Source organism: Pongo abelii, chromosome 17, assembly GCF_028885655.2.
Source record: "Pongo abelii isolate AG06213 chromosome 17, NHGRI_mPonAbe1-v2.0_pri, whole genome shotgun sequence".
In the NCBI taxonomy this organism is placed as follows: Eukaryota; Metazoa; Chordata; class Mammalia; order Primates; family Hominidae; genus Pongo; species Pongo abelii.
In genome coordinates this window covers 24191662-24210810 of record NC_072002.2, presented here as the reverse complement: position 1 = coordinate 24210810, position 19149 = coordinate 24191662, and the positions used below count along the sequence as shown (strand labels likewise).

Below are 19149 nucleotides of genomic sequence, written 5' to 3'. Positions count from 1 at the left end.
CCTCCTCTAGTGGCTTTCCTCCTATCTCCCCACCATGCTCCGGCTCATCTCCCTCCCACCATTCCCTGAAAGTAGGTGTCTGCGAGCCCTCGGACCTGCCTGCAGCAGCTGAGCTTCCTGGAGATGGCCTCCACCTCACACCCTGCCCAGCTCCACGGCCTGAGCTCAAGCTTACAGAGCGCTTCCTCTGCCCCGTGCTGTTCTGAGCAGTTCACATGTACATTTACTCCACATAGTAACTCTGAGGACAGCAAAAATTATTCTCCATGTTAAAGATGAGGAAACGGAGGCACAAAGAAATGGAGAAAGTTGCCCAAGGCCCTGCAGCTATAAGGTACAGGGAAGGGGTTCCCAGCACCACAGTCCAAGTCCACCATCGCTCAACAGAGCCGACCCCACAGCTGGAGCCGTCACAATTGATTACTTCCTAATCCCTGTCCAGCTCACATTTCTCTCAAAAGCAATGAGAGCCAGCCAGCTGCATGAGCCAGAAACCCAGAAGTCCTTTATTCCTACGTCTCCCTCAATGTACGACTCATCATCAAGTCCACCCCAATTCACAGCCCCCAAGGGCCACACCCCATCAGTTCGAGCAGGACACCCACCTGCAACTCTGCCCTCCACACAGGGCCCCCAAGTCCTAACCTCTCCCACCTCAAACTTCAGCCAAAGTGCATTTCTTGCAGGTCCTTGGTGCTGTGTTCTTTTGCCTCTTCTGCTTTTCATCTTCTCTATTGGCCCCGACCCCTCCTCTTCTCTCTCCCCTCCCCAAGCCCATCACTTAACTTTCCTAGCTGACTCCTGCTTTTCTTTCTAAAGACACACTCAGCTGTGACTTCTTCCAGGAAGCTGTCCACATCCCAGGCGCTGGGATGGCCTCCCAGTCCCCCTGCACACTGCAGTGACTGGCCAGGTCTGCACCTCCTCCATCTCACATGAGAGGCGAGCCCAGGGGCAGGGCGCCAGTCTGCAGAAGGCCTCCTGTAGCGCTCATGGCCGGCTAGGGCACAGCTGGGACAGCGGACACAGGATCCTGAGACTGGCTCAGCCTAGAGACCAAGGCCTTCCCTCACCTCCCACAGAAGAGAGAAGACGCAAACCAGGCTCCAGGCTCCTGTCTCCTTTGGGCCCAGGAGAGAGGGAGGGGCCTAAACTCCGGAACTCCCTTCTCCTTCTCAATGTCTCAGCTCCCCATGCCTTTGAGCTCCTGCCTTCCTCCACCCCCAAAGCTCAGGGAGGGGACCTGTATCTCACTAGCAGCCTCTTCATCCTCTGGCTGAGTGATTTCACCCACCCTCCTGCCCCAAACTCCAAAGACAGTAATCTCCCCTATGCAGTGCTTCATTTGGGTGAGCAAGTGACAATCTCAGGGCCACAGAGTCCAGGACTCACTCTCCCCATGGGGATGAGCCCTCTACCAGCCTCTCCTTAAGGAGGCACAGGTGGGACCTCACTGGCACCCTGGAGTGCCAAGGGCTGGGATGAGGCTGCCCAGAGGCAAGGGCAGTGCCTTCTGCCCTCCCCCTTCTTCTCAGACAGCTTTTGTTAGCAAAACGGGTAGGAAATGATAGGGATCTCTCAGACAGGCTCAGGAGCAGTGGGCCTCAGACTCTTGGAGACCATGTGCCGACCCCCACCCCACCAAAGGGACAGCTGCTACTCTGTGCCTGCCAGCTGCTGTCTCACAAGAATTCTGTCTCTGCTGATGTTTGAAATGTTGGTGAGTTTTCGAATTTCTCATGTAGGCTGACTCCACCCTGCAGAGCTAAGCAAACACTGGAGGCGTGGACCAGGCGAGGCAGGAGCTGGAGGCCATCACCACCGCCTCCTCTCCCCCTCCTGCCTCCTCTTCCTCCAGCGACAGTTGCGCTCAGCCCAGGAAGGAAGAGCGGGGAAGCCTTTTCTGGAGAAACGAACCACTTCAGAAATGACCTCCACAAACTGGCATTTGTGAGGCTCCCAAGGAGGAAAATGGGAGCCTGATCTGGGCTCATCCAACGGCAAAGCCCATCAGTGGCCAAGCCTGCTCTCCTCCTGTCCGGGACATGGCCCTAAATACCATCTCCAGGAACATGACTTCCACACTGCATCTCTGCCGTCAGCTTGGGTGCAAATCCAACATCTCCACTGAGTGAAACCCTGTCTCTACAAAAAATTAAAAAATACATATTATCCAGGCATGGTGACACATGCCTGTAGTTCCAGCTACTCAGGAGGCTGAGGTGGGAGAATCACTTGAGCCCAGGAGGTAGAAGCTGTGATTGCACCACTGCACTCCAGCCAAGGAAACAAAGCAATACCCTGTCTCAAAAAAATAAAATAAGAAATCTACTGGCAATTTAAGCTTAACCTGGCAGAAGAGAACACTCGACTCCCAGCTCCAAACCTGTTCCTCCTGCAGTTTTGCCATCTCGGGAAGTGGCAAATCCATTCAACCAGCTTTTCAGGCCTAAACCCCTGAAGTCACCCTTGGCGCCTCTCTTTCTCTCACACACCACATCCAACTCACAGGCAAACCCTGTCATCTCAGCCTTCAAAGTTAATCTTCTTCACCACCTTCTTCACTGCACCCCAGTCAAATCCACCCTCATTTCTCATGTGGCTTCCTATCAGATACCTGATTCTGGTCCCCCTAGTGTCCCACACAAGACCTCATGCGGCAGCCAGGGTGGTCCCCTATATAAGAGTCCTATAAAGCCCCACACAAGACTCTGCCCCAAATCTCCCCTCACACTCAGAGTAAAAAGGCTAAAGTCCTCTCCTGAGTTGTTCAATGATTCTTTGTTGGATGAATAAATTTATAATCAATGTGTTATTACCATCATTTTAAAAGCAAATAGTATCAAAGAAGCCAATAAACAGCTGGGCACAGTGGCTCACGCCTGTAATCCCAGCACTTTGGGAGGCCAAGGTGGGTGGATCACATGAGGTCAGGAGTTCAAGACCGGCCTGGCCAACATGGTGAAACCCCATCTCTACTAAAAATACAAAAATTAGCCAGGCGTGGTGGCACATGCCTGTAATCCCAGCTACTCAGGAGGCTGAGGCAAGAGAATTGCTTGAGCCCGGGAAGCGGAGGTTGCAGTGAGCTGAGATCGCACCACTGCACTCCAGCCTGGGCAACAGAGCAAGACTGTGTCTCAAAAAAAAAAAAGCCAATAAACATGTGCATTTAAGTTCATTAATTATCTAAGAAATGCATATTAAAACTACAATAAAATACCACCTCAAGCCCATCAGAATGGCTACAACATAAAAGACAGACCATACCACGTGTTGTGGAAGACGTGGGGAAATGGGAACCCTCACACACTGCAGGGTGGAGTGTAACTTGGTACATCCTCTTTAGAGAATTACTTGGCAGAATTTACATTCCCAATGACACAGCGATTCTACTCCTACTATTAATAAATCCCCAACAGAAATGCATACATAATCAAAAGACATGTGCAAGAAACTTCACAGCAACATTATCCGTATTAACTCCAAACTGGACATTATCCAGTTTGCTCAAGAGTTGAATGAGGCCACGTGCAGTGGCTCGCGCCTGCAATCCCAGCACTTTGGGAGGCCAAGGCGGGTGGATGACTTGAGGTCAGGAGTTCTAGATCAGCCTGGCCAATATGGTGAAACCCCGTCTCTACTAAAAATACAAAAATTAGCCAGGCATGGTGGCGCATGCCTGTAGACCCAGCTATTCGGGAGGCTGAGGCAGGAGAATTGCTTGAACCCGGGAGGCGGTGGTTTTGGTGAGCCAAGATCACGCCACTGCTCTCCAGCCTGGGCGAGAGAGCTAGACGTCGTCTCAAAAAATAAAAATAAAAATAAATAATAAATAAAACAGTTGAATGAATAGTGATGTACTCACATAATAAAATACCATGTAGCAGAAGTTCCCATAGTGCCACTCCAGACTAGCAGCATCTATGTCAGCTGGGAATGTTAGAAATGCGTATTCTGGTGCCCACTCCAGACCTAGTGAATGAGAAACCCTGCAGTGGGACCCCATTTGCCTTAATAAGCCCTCTTGGGCTTCCAACACAGCCAAAGCTGGAGAAGCACTGCTCCACAGCAGTGACCCAAGGAGTGTGACCACACCAAGGACATCATGAAAAATCCTGCTGGGAAGATGGATGGCTCACAATAGGTACACAAAAAATTAGACAAATGCAAAGCAAAACAAAACATTCTTTAACTTTAACGAAAATACAAGTTGATTAGAAAGAAAGGAATACACTGCTGGGCTGAACCATGAGTTACATCTGCACAGCCATCCGAACGTGGACATGGACGCCCACGGAACCACATTGGCAGGGCTGCTACACAGCGTAACACAGAATAATTCTGTCAACAATGAACAACTCAAGAAAGCATGACAGAAGCGTATTACTTAGAAATGGGTGTAACTCTCAGAAAATTGAGAACAGGGACTCTGGACACAGGACAAGGGGTGGGGAGCACGGGCCGGGTGCTGCTGTTCTTCATCATGTGCTTTCAGTGTTACTTCACTCATTAAATTCCCGGTGTGAATAACCAGCAAAAAGAAAAATCACAAATCAAAACAACATTGTGTTGGTAAAGCCAGATGGACAAGTGGGGACATGGGTCCAGAGCCCACCAATGTGCCTTCTGTCCTGAAGAGCCAGAGGTAGACAGAAAAGTATTCATATTCCAAGGACCCACTGTGTGGAGGGCACACCACCACGCAAGGATAAATAAAGTCGTGACGACTGCCAGCTCAGCAGGACCAGGTGGGGCACTGGAAAGACAGGGAAGGCCACCTGAGAAGCGGTCCATGAAGGAAGGGGCTCAGGAGCCGGGCTCTGGAGACAGGGAATGGTTTGCATACTCCATAAGCCAGAAGAAAGGCAAGAAAATGCAACGCGTTTTGCAAACACCAAGCAGAGCGACCAGATCTGTCCGGACAAGGGGACAACAGGCCCACTTCGCAAGGCGGGGCCTCGGGAAGCATAACCTGCAAGGGTGTGCAAGGCCAACTAGAGAAGGGGGAAGTCTGTGGTCCTAAGGTCAGTGCTGGGTTTTTCTTTTTCTGCTTTCTCCTGATTTTGTTACAAGTAAACAGAGATGAATTTCCTGTGAAGCTAATAACCCTTAAGCATCAAGGCCCCCACTTGCCTGCAAGGGACCCTAATAAAGTGTTCACAAAGCCGTAAACAAACCCCTTTTGTAATGGGCAAAAGTCAGCTGTTTTGACTGTAGATCTAACCTTGTGCCTTTCCACTTAAACTGTCCCTCCATCAGACTTTGCATCAGGTGGCACTGGCGTGGATACAGCCAGTGTGGGCTAAAGGTAAGCTGAGTAGATGAACTAACTTTGCTTCAATAGGGTTTGCAGTCACATTTCCCTGTAAGTTACTGAGAGCCATCCAGTGTAGAAAAGGCTTCCAGACACACTCTCCTGTTCATCATGCCGACACACCTGGCATGGTGACAAAAACATACAGGACCAGAGGAGCACGTGAGGTGGACACAGGCACCAGCACTGAAAATGTGTGGATCACACAAATAAACCAGATTTCAACTGCACAGAGCCAGAAGCAAGTCTGTGAAAAACAGACTCACTTACAACTAATGTATAAAAAATTTCATAGAAGTTTCTCAATTTGATGACATCCTAAAAATTTATATGGCCAATTGTTACCAGTAACAAGTTGGAAGCCTAAATTTTCTAAATTATCAGTAATAAATTTCAATCAGCCAAGCAACAGGAAACGCTGAATTTATCTTTCTATTCTCCCCATATAAAATATTACAAAATCATTGTCATTCAAAAGATGCAAACAGTATGAAGCCAGAAAATGGGCAAAAAGTATTACGGAAGTATGAGAAGCAGTGAAAGAACTGTTATTTTTGTGTATTTCGTGATATTTGCAGTATTTCTTAGCATCTTAGAAATTTATAGATGTGATTGTTCTTATTCTAAATAACTTTTATATCTAAGTTTGAATTTGTAGTTTTGTATTTTCTCTTTTTTTTTTTTTTTTTGAGACAGAGTTTCATTCTTATCACCCAGGCTGGAGTGCAGTGGTGCAATCTAGGCTCACCACTGCATCCTCCACATCCCAGGTTCTAGGGATTCTCCTGCCTCAGCCTCCTTAGTAGCAGGGATTACAGGCGTGTGCCACCACGCTTGACTGATTTTTGTATTTTTTTTTTTTTGAGATGGAGTCTTGCTCTGTCGCCCAGGCTGGAGTGCCTGGCACGATCTCCGCTCACTGCAAACTTCGCCTCCCGGGTTCACTCCATTCTCCTGCCTCAGACTCCCGAGTAGCTGGGACTACAGGCGCCCACCACCACGCCCAGCTAATTTTTTGTATTTTTAGTAGAGACGAGGTTTCACTGTGTTAGCCAGAATGGTCTTGATCTCCTGACCTTGTGATTTGCCTGCCTCGGCCTCCCAAAGTGCTGGGATTACAGGCGTGAGCCACCGCGCCTGGCCAAAATTTTTGTATTTTTAGTAGAGACGGGGTTTCACTATATTGGTCTCAAACTCCTGACCTCAGGTGATCCACAAGCCTCAGCCTCCCAAAGTGCTGGGATTACAGGCTTGAGCCACCATGCCTGGCAAATTTTGTATTTTCTTAAAGAGGGCCCCCTAAATTGTCTAAGTTTCTGGCCCAACAGAAGCTGGTTCAACTCCGCGGGGGGATTTGAAAGGCAGAGCTGTCTTCAATACTTCTGTTCACACATCACACAAAAGATGACAACCATCCACATCACTGAATACTGTCATCTGTACTTGGGGTGGGGCTGTGGTCACTCCCTCCCCAAAAGCCCAACAGCCAGGGAGGCGGCTCCCGTCACAGTGTGGGTGGCTGGAACTAGGAGGGCAGGGATGATCCCCAGGGACACGGAAGGAAGAGTGGTACAGAAGCGTGGAGGGGGCAGGTGACGGAATTGGGAGCCTGGGACAGGGAAGCCTGCCAGGATTGGGGCAGAGGGGAAATGGAAGCAGCTTCTCCAGGGCCACCTGGAGCGGAACCAGTGTCTAAGAGAGAAAGGACAGTGCACCTGTATCTCTTGGAAGGTCTCTCCTTTGGCTCCCTCACCTTTCAGCATCTAGAACCCAGACTCCATCTCAGGGGCAGCTGAGAGCAGCGAACAACAGAGCGGTAGAATGCTGGGTGCTGGTGAAGGGTGGGCATCTGGGGCCCCTGCGACTTTGCCAATGCTCTTCACTAAGGAGAACTCCAAAAGGATCACCACTCACAACCTTTACACCCCGAACCAGGTCATCTGGCTAAAGGATATGTTTTCTCCAGTCAGCCCCCGATTGCATTAGAAGACAATCTGTCCCCCTTTACACAGGTTCCGATGACCTTGTGTGGCTTCTGTTTGTCCCAGCAGCAAACCTTCAGGCCATTCCCTCAGCACTGCCCGGCAGGCAGGAAGCATCAGCATAATGCCTGAGGGGGAGCCCCGGCGGCCTGGGCTTCCTGACCAGACTCCTAATGGCAGCATCTTTATTGCAACCCTCTCCAGCGTTTAAAAAAAGCTTTTTTTGTTGTTGGCAAGTTGCAAAGACATAAAATATCTCTTAAGTTAAAAGTCATAGGAGCCTTAGAACTGTTCCTGCTCTATTGCAAGCTCTTTATGCACATTTGTTAAATAATAACATAAAATTTTAAAATCTTCTGTTTCTTCAAGGATCTAAATTTGAAAACCACAGAAACTCCTAACTTAGCTCGCCAGGGTTTACACAGCAATGTCTGAATCCTAAGCTGGCTTTTCACTGCCTCAAGGAAGAAAAGTTTTACGGTAGAACCTAAAAGTTCCTAAATATCTGGCTGATGCTTGCTCCGGAAGGAAAGCTGGGAGGCAGGGAAGGATGGAAGGAGAACCCGTGTTCCATGCACACAGCAGATCTGCTTTCCAGGAAGAACGCTTGCACTGAAGCTACAAGTTTTATCTGCCTTGCAGGAAGGTTTAGGGTCCTCCTTTTCCTACAGGAGGGAAAGGTCAAAGGGTGGAGTTTCACAACACTCTTAAATTCATTCATTCTTTACAGTCTGAGGCTTGGGTCCTTAAAATGACAAAGGGAAGGAAGGCCCTTCAACAACAAATGTGTCTACTTAGTATTGCAGATTAATTTTTAAACAGGATTAGAGATTTGCACCAAGGTAAAGCACTATCCACTTTATGACGACTCACTTCAAATTTAAGATTGATAACAGTCCGATTTTAACATCTAGGGAAACTTGTAGAGCATTTTCGGACTGTCAGACCTCAAAAAAGAAAACAAATGCTGTTTGAATATAAAAGGCCAATCTGCCCTCAGCACACCTCCTGTTTCTCAAATCCCCGAAAACAATCACTTTCCTTTTTTTTTGAGACAGAGTTTCGCTCTTGTTGCCCAGGCTGGTGTGCAATGGCACGATCTCAGCTCACTGCAACCTCCGCCTCCCGGGTTCAAGTGATTCTCCTGCCTCAGCCTCCCAAATAGCTGGAACTAAGGCACGCGCTACCATGCCCAGCTAATTTTGTATTTTCAGTAGAGACGGGGTTTCACCATGTTGGTCAGGCTGGTCTCGAACTCCTGACCTCAAGTGGTCCACCCGCCTCGGCCTCCCAAAGTGCTGGGATTACAGGCGTGAGCCACTGCGCCCGGCTCACAATCACATCCTAAGAGGCAAACATGGAGTAAGCCATCTTACAGTCCTGGGAGAACCAACACTCGCTTGCCTACCAGTACTGTCGGTGTGTCAGGCACTGCTAAAGGTACTAAGGAAAGTGGAAGGAACAATCACAAAAATGAAAAAGAGAAGAGAGGAACTGCACTCCATTTTAAACCCCGCTCGCTGGTTTTCGGTAGCTCTGCGGCTCGGTTTTCATCCTTCCGGGCAGTGTAACAAGTTCCTCCTGAACTCTGAGTCCGTGCCGTCGCGGAGCGGAGCCACTTTCAGGGTGTAGGTCAGAGTAAGTTTGGGTTTAGGATGCTGCAGCCAGGACAATCAAACGGCAGCCCAGCCAGATCCCCACGCGGTTGGGGCTTAGCCCCGGGCTTCCTACCACGAGCTGAATCCATTCATAGGTCCTTAAAAATCAACAGCCCTGTACGCTAGCCCTGGAGAGATTTCTACATTCTGACCACTCACTCAAACGCAAAGGTCACGTTAGCCGCTGAACTCCAAAGCAGAGGGGCTCGCCGCCAGGGCTCCGAGGGTTGGAGAAGGGCGCGGGAGGTGTGTCCAGGACACCAGCACAAAGGCTCCTTTCACCGCTCCGCGCCCCGCGCCCTCGGGTGCGGACTCCGGGCGCCCGCCGGCTGCGCGCCAGGACCCCGCCACTCCAGGCGGCTCCCAAGGCCCACGCGCTTCTGCTCCGCCCGGAGTTCCGAGCCCAGCTGCGGCGCTCACCTGTCCTGCCCGCAGCGCCAGCTGCACGGCCGCCTGGAAGCACTCCTCCCAGGGGCCGGCTGCCGGCGCCGCCTGGTCCTCGCCGCTCGGCTTCATCGCGGCCTCGCCGGGCCCCTCCACCTCCAGCCCCCCTCGGCGGGACTCCGGCTCCCACCGGATCCCGCCGTCCCGCCGCCAGGCTCCACACTCCCTGTGCCTGCTCCCGCAGCTCTGCGCCTAGTCCGCCGCCCGTCCCACACCTGCGCTGGCGGGAAGGGCAGCCAGCGGGCCGCGGTAGCCGCGCGTCCTGCTTTCCGCTCCCCGCCCTCCGCCCCGCCCCGTGCCGAGCCCCGCCCGGCTCCCCGCCCCGCTCCCCGTTCAGCTCCTTGCTCCGGCGCCCGGCCCCGCTCTGCACTCCACACCCCGCCCCTCGCAGAGCCCGGCCCCGCCCATTCCCCCCTCTTCCCCGCCCCTTGACGCTCCCGGCCCCGCCCCGCACCCGTTGCTGCTCCTGGCCTCGTCCCGCGCCGTGCCCTGCCCCGTCCTGCACCGCCCCTCCCGCTCCCGGCTGCGCCCCATACCTGGCCCCGCCCCTCTGGGCTAGCCCTGAACACAAATCAGTGCCGAGCCTCGTCCCTCCCCCCTCCGCGCTTTACCTCCAGCCCCGCCCCTGTGGTGTCGCATCACCACCCCCGCTCGGGGCGGACCCAACCCTGCTCCGCCGTGCCCCGCCCCGCAGCGCGCGGAGCGGGCTCCAAGTCCAACTGCTCTGAGCCTCGAGCCCCGCCTCCCTCAAGTTGAGCCCGGCGGGTGTCCAAGCCCCGCCCCACCGCCGCGCGCTGAGACAGGCCCCACCCCGGGCTCGTGCAGAGCTGGGTACTGTTCTGGGTCCGGCGCGCGGAGGGCGGCTTGGGCTACCGCGGAGCTGGGAGGGAGGAGCTAGGAGCGGCTGTTTTGGGGGCCCGGGGCAGCTACTGTCTGGGTGGACCCGTGCGGTGCCGGCCCAGCCCCGGAGGTGCGGGGGAGCGTCCGCGGATCCCCGCGCACGTGGCGCCGGGCGTCCCTTCATGGTCTGTGGCCGGATTCGGGCTCGAGCGCCAGGGGCGGCTGGGCCAGCACCTTCCGACCGGTCGCTTTTTGTTCGCGGAGGCCGCTGGGCGCCAGGCGTAGTTCTCGGCCTCGCAGGAGCTCAGACCGCCGAGCGCACAAGGCCGCAGTGTTCCTGCAGGCGGCCGCCCCGCGCGGGAAGTTTGGTCGCAAACACGCTCTCCCTCCGCTAACCCCAAACACTGCGAGGACAGCGGCTGGGCTTTATAAAATCTTTACACCCAAAACTCGAATTTGGAGACGGAAGTGTGATTGCAATGAGCCTCTGTAGTGAGGAATGACCTTTCCAACCTTGGATTCTCTTGCTGTCCCATGTAAACATAAATAGGAGGCATTTCCCGAAAGAGTGGCCGCGTGGTTTCCAAGGTTAATTTCATAAGCCGCTCTGCCTGCCCGTTTTATAAAAGATGCTGACCCACGTAAAATTATTCTGGAATGCCACTTCGGAGTCTGGGAGAATAATGGGAGTTTGTACAAGAACCTGGATGGGGCATTTTTTACACACTTAACCTAATAATGAAATTAAACGTTTTTAGTTTTTGATTATGTTGAAACACCTTGTGGAGAAACTTTAAGTGTACCATATAAGAGACAAAAAATACAAACAGGAGGAATTACAAACAGGAAATACAAACACGCAGATATGGGTACAACTTTAGGGACTCTGGCCTCACCCAGAGCTCTAATCCTACGGCTCAGAAAACGAGACCAATTGCCCTGCCTCCCACCGTGCCAGTTTGGGGCAGCTAAGGGCGCACTCCCCTCCATCTTTTTTGGGTTCTTATGTTTTTATGATGTTTAAGACAGAGGCTGGGTGCGGTGGCTCACGCCTGTAATCCCAGCACTTTAGGAGGCCGAGGCGGGCGGATCACGAGGTCAAGAGATCGAGACCAGCCTGACCAAAAAGGTGAAACCCCGTCTCTACTAAAAATACAAAAATTAGCTGGGCGTGGTGGCAGGTGCCTGTAATCTCAGCTACTCGGGAGGCTGAGACAGGAGAATCCCTTGAACCTGGGAGGCTGAGGTTGCAGTGAGCCGAGATGGCGCCACTGCGCTCCAGCCTGGCGACAGAGTGAGACTCCGTCTCAAAAAAAAAAAAAAAAAGACAGCAGGACTTCAGAATGCACTTAAGATTGTGCTGTGAATGCGTTACTTTAAAAGAAATTCATTCTCTTGTTGATTTTCATGACAGGTTTTCATTAGCCGTCACTTCCAACACCAAGCAAACAAAGTTAAGAAGTGGCAAAATGTCTCTTCCGCCTCCTCCCAGTTCTCCTTTCTGAACACCTCTCCCTCTGCTCCTGGTACTGTCACCCCATCTGGAAGCTCAGTTATATCTTTAGATAAACTTTCATTATAGATCCCAGCTTATCTAAACATCTGGAAAAAGAGTTAACTTTCTTTCCGAAATGATGTATCTTAAGGCAGCGTAGTGTGGTTTTTAACAGCATGAGGCTTTGAAGCAGCCAGGTTTCCTAAATTAAAATATTGGCCTCTTTTCTTCCTTATTGTGTGGATTTGAGCAAGTTAAAAATAACCGTTTTTGCCTGTTTCTTCAACTGTAAAGTGGTCTTTGTAACCATTGTATGGGTTAATGTGCTTGTGCTTGGAACGTATGTGTTTGCTATTATTATTAAAGACTGGTCATTTATGCACCAGTGTGGGTAGCCTCAAGCTATCAGCATACCGCTTGGCACCTAATAGGTGTTTAATAAATATCTGTTCGGCCAGGTGTGGCGGTTCACGCCTGTAATCCCAGAACTTTGGGAGGCCGAGGTAGGAGGATCATCTGAGGTCAGGAGTTCGAGACCAGCCTGGCCAACATGGTGACACCCCTTCTCTACTAAAAATACAAAATTAGCTGGGCATGGTGGTGCACGCCTGTAATCCCAGCTGCTAGGGAGGCTGAGGCAGGAGAATTGCTTGAACCCTGGAGGCCAAGGTAGCAGTGAGCCAAGATTGCACCACTGCACTGCAGCCTGGGTGACACGAGCAAGACTCCATCTCAAAAAATAAAAATAGGCCAAGCGCTGTGGCTCATGCCTGTAATCCCAACACTTTGGGAGACAAAGGTGGGCGGATCACGACCTCAGGAGATGGAGACCATCCTGGCTAACATGGTGAAACCCTGTCTCTACTAAAAATACAAAAAAATGGCCGGGCGCGGTGACTCACGCCTGTAATCCCAGCACTTTGGGAGGCCGAGGCGGGCGGATCACAAGGTCAGGAGATCGAGACCATCCTGGCTAACACAGTGAAACCCCATCTCTACAAAAAATACAAAAATTAGCCGGGCGTGGCAGCATGTGCCTGTAGTCCCAGCTACTCGGGAGGGTGAGGCAGGAAAATGGCGTGAACCCCAGAGGCGGAGCTTGCAGTGAGCCGAGATAGCGCCACTGCACTGAAGCCTGGGCGACAGAGCGAGACTCCGTCTCGGGGGGGAAAAAAAAAAGAAAGAAAGAAAGAAAAGAAAATTTAGAGGAAAGAGTGCATTATTTTTGCAATTAAAAGTTGATTTCAAACATTAAGCAAAAATTGTTACGATTTTACTGTAATGGGCCCAAATCCTGGTCAAAGAATCGTGGATCCACAAATGTGATCAATATCACCTGTATCTCAGTAGAAACGCCCCCAGTCAAATGGCAAAGAGCATCAATCCTTTTCCCATTCTAAAATATTCCTTGAAGGGCCCTCAATCTGTATCATTGACCACCCAGATTGTCTGCTCAGAGACCCAAAATATTAGACAATTATTTGTACAATTCAATCCACATAAATAATTTTTGTTACATAGATAATGGAGAAGCTATTTTGGCTTGGCTAATTTGATAATTATCCAGAGCCGCCCATTTTCGTTTGTGTGTATAAAAATCCAGATTTAGTTTATTAAGTTCTGTCTTATATTTATTATAAGCCCCCTTACTACAATTTTTTTTCTTCATGTTTGGTCATCAGTAATGAGAGAACAGCTGGCCACCGTCTTTTACCTAAAAAAAAAGACATATCTTTATTATATCCTTAGGAAGACTCCTAAATTACCCAGCTAATTTTCATTTTTTTTTGGAAGAGATGGGGTGTCATCCTTGTTACTCAGGCTGGTCTCAAACTCCTGGGCTCAAAAGATCCCCACCCCCTCCCCACCCCGCCTTGGCCTCCCAGAGTGCTAGGGTTACAGAAGTCAGCCACCACACCCGCCAGAATCAGCTTTTTCTAAGGAATAATGCGTATCACTCATGCGTCAATGATGCCTCTCTGTGGAGATGTATAATACTCTTCCCCAGCCGGCCTCCACCACAGTCTGCACACTGTCTCCTTCAGAGGCCCTGGAAGCCACATGAACTTTCCTTAAGCCCTTAGAGTACTGCGCTCTGCCTTGAAAAACTGTATCTTAACTACCCTTCCCCACCCCCCACCCTAGGGCACAGCCCTTCTGGTGAGGCTCTGGTCACCAGAAGGCCATATGCCCAGTGCCTGGGTCAGGGCCCAAGAAGCCAGGGCAGTGGCAGTGAGAAGGTGAAAGGACAGTCAGGACAGACTTTATGTTCTCTTTAATCTGGGAGTTCCCTCCCCTTATGTTCTTTATGGAAGAAAGCAGAGTCTAAATAAACAAAATGTCAGGCAGTGTTCTTTTCTTCCATCCACTTCTCCAGCTTCCCCAGGTTACCTTGAAATCTGATCTTACCCCGGCCGGGTGCGGTGGCTCACGCCTGTTATCCCAGCACTTTGGGAGGCTGAGGCTTGTGGATCACGAGGTCAGCAGTTCGAGACCAGCCTGGCCAACATGGTGAAACCCTGTGTCTACTAAAAATGTAAAACTTAGCCAGGCATGGTGGCAGGCGCCTGTAACCCCAGCTACTCCGGAGGCTGAGTCAGGAGCATCGCTTGAACCCGGGAGGAGGAAGTTGCAGTGAGCCGAGACTGTGCCATTGTACTCCAGCCTGGGCAATAAGCAAGACTCCGTCTCAAAAAAAAAAAAAAGTCTAATCTTATTCTCCAGGGCCAAGACATGCTGACTTGGACATTTGAGGAGCTTTTTTGTTTTAGCTCATCTAAATCCCTAGAAGTTGGTCGAGAATAATGTCTGACCATCCTTAAACTGAAGTGTGGAAAATTGACATTAGAAGCTGAATTGGCCGGGCGCGGTGGCTCACGCCTGTAATCCCAGCACTTTGGGAGGCCAAGGTGGGCGGATCACAAGGTCAGGAGATCGAGACCACGGTGAAACCCCGTCTCTACTAAAAATACAAAAAGTTAGCTGGGCGTAGTGGCGGGCGCCTGTAGTCCCAGCTACTCGGGAGGCTGAGGCAGGAGAATGGCGTGAACCTGGGAGGCGGAGCTTGCAGTGAGCCGAGATCGCGCCACTGCACTCCAGCCTGGGTGACAGAACAAGACTCTGTCTCAAAAAAAAAAAAAAAAAAGAAGAAGCTGAATTGTACCACCCTACTCCCTGCTCCCAAATTTATATACTGAATTTTGAATCTCAGAATGTGCCTAAATTTGGAGATAGAGCCTTTAAAGAGGTAGTTAAGTTAAATTGGGTTCATCAGGGTTGGCCCTAATCTGACTGGTGTTCTTATGAAAAGAGGGAATTTGGACACAGAAAAACACACCAGGAGTGCATGCACACAGTGGGAAGGCCACGTGAGGACCAGTGAGAAGGTGGCCATTGCGAGCCAAGGAGAAAGGCCTCAGAAGACACCAACCCTGCTGACAAATTTTTTTTTTTTTAATTTTAGATTCAAAGGGTACATGTGCAGGTTTGTTAAAAGGGTATACTGTGTGATGCTGATGTTTGGGCTTCTAATGATCCTGTAACGCAAGCAGCAAACATAGTACCTAATAGGTAGTTTTTCAACACTTGACCCCCTCCACCCTCCTTCCTTTTGGAATCCCCAGTGTCCGTTGTTCCTATCTTTGTGTCCATGAATACCCAATATTTAGCTCCCACTTATAAGTGAGAACATGCAGCATTTGTTTTTCTGTTCCTGCGTTAATTTACTTCGGTTAATGGCCTCCAGCTGCATCCATGTTGCTGCAAAGGACATGATTTCCTTCTTTTTATGGCTGTTTAGTATTCCATGGTATATATGTACCACATTTTCTTCTTTTTTTTTTTCTTTTTGAGACAAGGTCTCCTGCGTCACCCAGGCTAGAGTGCCGCAGCAAGACGATGGCTCAGTGCAGCCTCGACCTACCACCTCCCAGATTCAAGTGGTCCTCCTGCCTCAGCTTCCCAAGTGGCTGACACTACATGTCATCACACCTGGATAATTTTTTTCATTTTTTCTAGAGACGAGGTCTTGCTATGTTGCCCAGGCTGGTTTTGAACTCCTGGGCTCAAGTAATCCTCCCGCCTTGGCCTTCCAAAGTGCTGGGAGGCATGAGCTACCACGCCTGTGAACCACCCTGCCTGGCCTCCCACATTATCTTTATCCAGCCTGCTGACACCTTGATGTTGGACTTTCAGCCTCCAGAATTGCAAGAAAGTGCATTTCTGTTTTTAAGCTGCTTAGTGTGTGGTGCTTTGTTACACAGCCACAGCAAACTGATACAGCTGGACCCAAGGAGGTTTGTCTTAGGCATCAGCACATTAGGGGTTACGAGGCACTCTTCTCAGCCTAGAGGCCTTGAAGAAGGCAGCAAGGAGTGCAAAGCACTCTAGGAACCGAAAATCAGTGCCAACCCTCCTACTCCCCAACCCAGCCAAACTGCTCAGGGTCACTTATGCAATAACTGGAGTCAGCCAGCACCACAACTTTTCACTAACCTAAGTCAGATAGATGATTACAAGAAATGCTCTGCATTTAAATATCACCCAACACCGTGCACAGCCCCACAACCACAAACAATTCTGGGAGTCTTTGCTAAGCAATAGATATTAAAAAAAAATACATCTGCAGGGTTATTTCTACTTATTTATTTCCACTATATAACCAGAGATGCCTTTTTTTCTACTCTGGAAAATCTTCCCAAGTCATTATTTCCCACTGAGGAAAGGGTTAATGTGCTGGTCATTCCTCCTCCTTCTGAGTGTAACACAGTACCAGATACTCCCTGAGAATTCACATGGTATACTCTGGCTTTCAAAACTTTGCAGACTTTTTTGGGATTCGCATTTCTTCTTTGCTCTGCACTTCAGCCACTCCTTATGGGGATTCTGCGCCTGTGGATCCCACATTCATAGATCCTGGAGACTACGAAACTGTACTTCAACAACTGGTGATACCTTCCGTCTGTTAAAAACCCTATCCTGCAAGGCCTTGGTCCTAAAAGAGAATTTCCAGTATTTCTTTTCTTTTTTTTGAGACGGAGTCTCGCTCTGTTGCCCAGGCTGGAGTGCAGTGGCGTGATCTCGGCTCATTGCAAGCTCTGCCTTCCGGTCACGCCACTCTCCTGCCTCAGCCTCCCAAGTAGCTGGGACTACAGGTGCCCGCCACCATGCCCAGCTAATTTTTTATTTTTTGTATTTTCAGTAGAGACAGGGTTTCACCGTAGTTTCGATCTCCTGACCTCGTGATCCGCCTGCCTCGGCCTCCCAAAGTGCTAGGATTGCAAGCGTGAGCCACCGCGCCCAGCCTTTTTTTGTTTGTTTTTGAGACGGAGTCTTGCTCTGTCACCAGGCTGGAGTGCAGTGGCATGATCTCGGCTCACTACAACCTCCACCTCCAAGGTTCAAGCAATTCTCCTGCCTCAGCCTTCTGAGTAGCTGGGACTACAGGTGTGCGTCACCACACCCAGCTAATTTTTTGTATGTTTAGTAGAGGTGGGGTTTCACTACGTTGGCCAGGATGGTCGTGATCTCCTGACCTCATGATTGGCCACCTCAGCCTCCCAAAGTGCTGGGATTACAGTTGTGAGCCACCGTGCCTAGCCAAATTTCCAGTATCTCTAATCCCATGAACCTGAAATTCGCCACGACACTTGAGTTGAAATTAACGATGCTAGCCTAGCAGATGGTATTTTGTAATCCACACTCAGTTGTACAACCTGTAACTGTCTTCATTTACCCACAACCAAACTTCCTTTTCTCAGCTCCCTTCCTGCCTGATAGCAGAAAACTCAACCTACTTACTTCCAGACAACTCAAGATGTGTTAGTGATTTTTTAGACATTTCAGGTTTAAAATTCACTCAATGCAGGCCTGCAAGATGGTTTACGCCTGTGATCCCAGCACTTTGGGAGGCAGAGGTGGGTGGATCACTTGAGGCTAGGAGTTTGAAACCAGTCTGGCAAACGCAGTGAAACCTCATCTCTACTAAAAATATAAAAATCAGGTCAGACACAGTGGTTCACGCCTGTAATCCCAGCACTTTGGGAGGCCGAGGTGGGCGGATCACCTGAGGTCAAGAGCTCAAGACCAGCTTGACTAACATGGTGAAACCCCACCTCTACTAAAAATACAAAATTAGCTGGGTGTGGTGGTACATGCTTGTAATCCCAGGTATTTGGGTGGCTAAGGCAGGAGAATTGCTTGAACCTGGGAGGCAGAGGTGCAGTGAGCTGAGATCACGCCATTGCACTCCAGCCTGGGCAACAAAAGGGAAACTCCATCTACAAAAAAAAAAAGATTAGCCGGGCACGCCTGTAATCGCAGCTACTCTGGAGGCTGAGGCATGAGAATCACTTGAAATCGGGAGGTGGAGGTTGCATGAGCAGAGATAGAGCCACTGCACTCTGCACTCCAGCCTGGGCGACAGAGCGAGACTCTGTCTCAACAAATAAAATAAAATGCAGTCAATTCCTCTTTTTCCTCGCAGGTCCCTGCACCTCAGTCCCTGCTGTGTCCTGCCCCTGCGGATGCTGAGACTGGACGTTCCTGTTTTGGCCCAGTTCTGCTGGCCCCTCCTGAGTGGCCCCTGACACACTGGTCGGCGATCGTGCCAGTCTCTTCTGTCCAGGAGGCCCCTGGGCTTGCCACACTCCCTGGGGCGCCGCAGCCGTAGGTCCGGGGAGGCTGCGCACCGCTGGGCCTGGACATTCTCTCTTCGGCTGCCGCGTCACTCCCTCGATGCTGGTGTCCTGAGGAAGGAAACCAGGAGCTTGCCTGTACCCAAGATCCGCAGGAATGGGGTCCGGGCCCTAAACGTTTCCAGGAAAAGTCACCTTCTGGCACAACCCTAACCCTCACCCTCACCTCTGCCTTTGCAGGAGGGGAGTGCGCGTGGGCCTGGATGTTCACCCGGCCTGGGATCTAGTTCTCCCGCCTGCTGTGTCGCGCTCTAGCCTCGCCCCTCCAGCCTCTCTGCACTTGCGTCTACGGGGCGGAGGAGAGACACAGGCTGTGCTGCAGCGTATCTATTTTTTTTCTATAGTTTAAGTTCTCAGCAAAATTAAGGGGAAAGTACATATACCCCCTGCCCTATCCGTATTATTTCTTTTTCAATTGCTTTATTTCGTTTGTCAGCATTAACCCAAGGAGAAATGCTTTGTTTCCAGTTCTTAAGAAAAATGCCAACCCCACTCCCACTTTCAGGGTAATTTACGCCTCAAATCTCACTGCCTGCATGAGGAAGATTCCTGGGATAGAATATAAATGGAGGTGGAAATATACTGACAAATTCTCCTGCCTGCCTGTTTTGTTTTGTGTGTTTTGTTTTGGTTGATTTTTGGTTTTTGGAGACAGGGTCTCCATATGTTTCCCAGGCTGGTCTTGAACTGCTAGGCTCAAAGGATCCTCCTACCTCAG

At 50.5% G+C, this 19149-nt stretch overlaps 1 protein-coding gene across 1 annotated transcript in view; it reads right to left on the bottom strand.

The window, feature by feature from the left end:
• IMPA2 (inositol monophosphatase 2) overlaps positions 1 to 9684 on the bottom strand; it is a 51714-nt gene extending 42030 nt beyond the window's left edge. The window contains exon 1 of the mRNA XM_024236079.3: positions 9378 to 9684. Coding sequence (XP_024091847.1) covers positions 9378 to 9473 — 96 coding nt within the window. The 5' untranslated portion in view covers positions 9474 to 9684. The remainder of the gene's footprint in view (positions 1 to 9377) is intronic.
• Positions 9685 to 19149: the final 9465 nt, after the last annotated feature.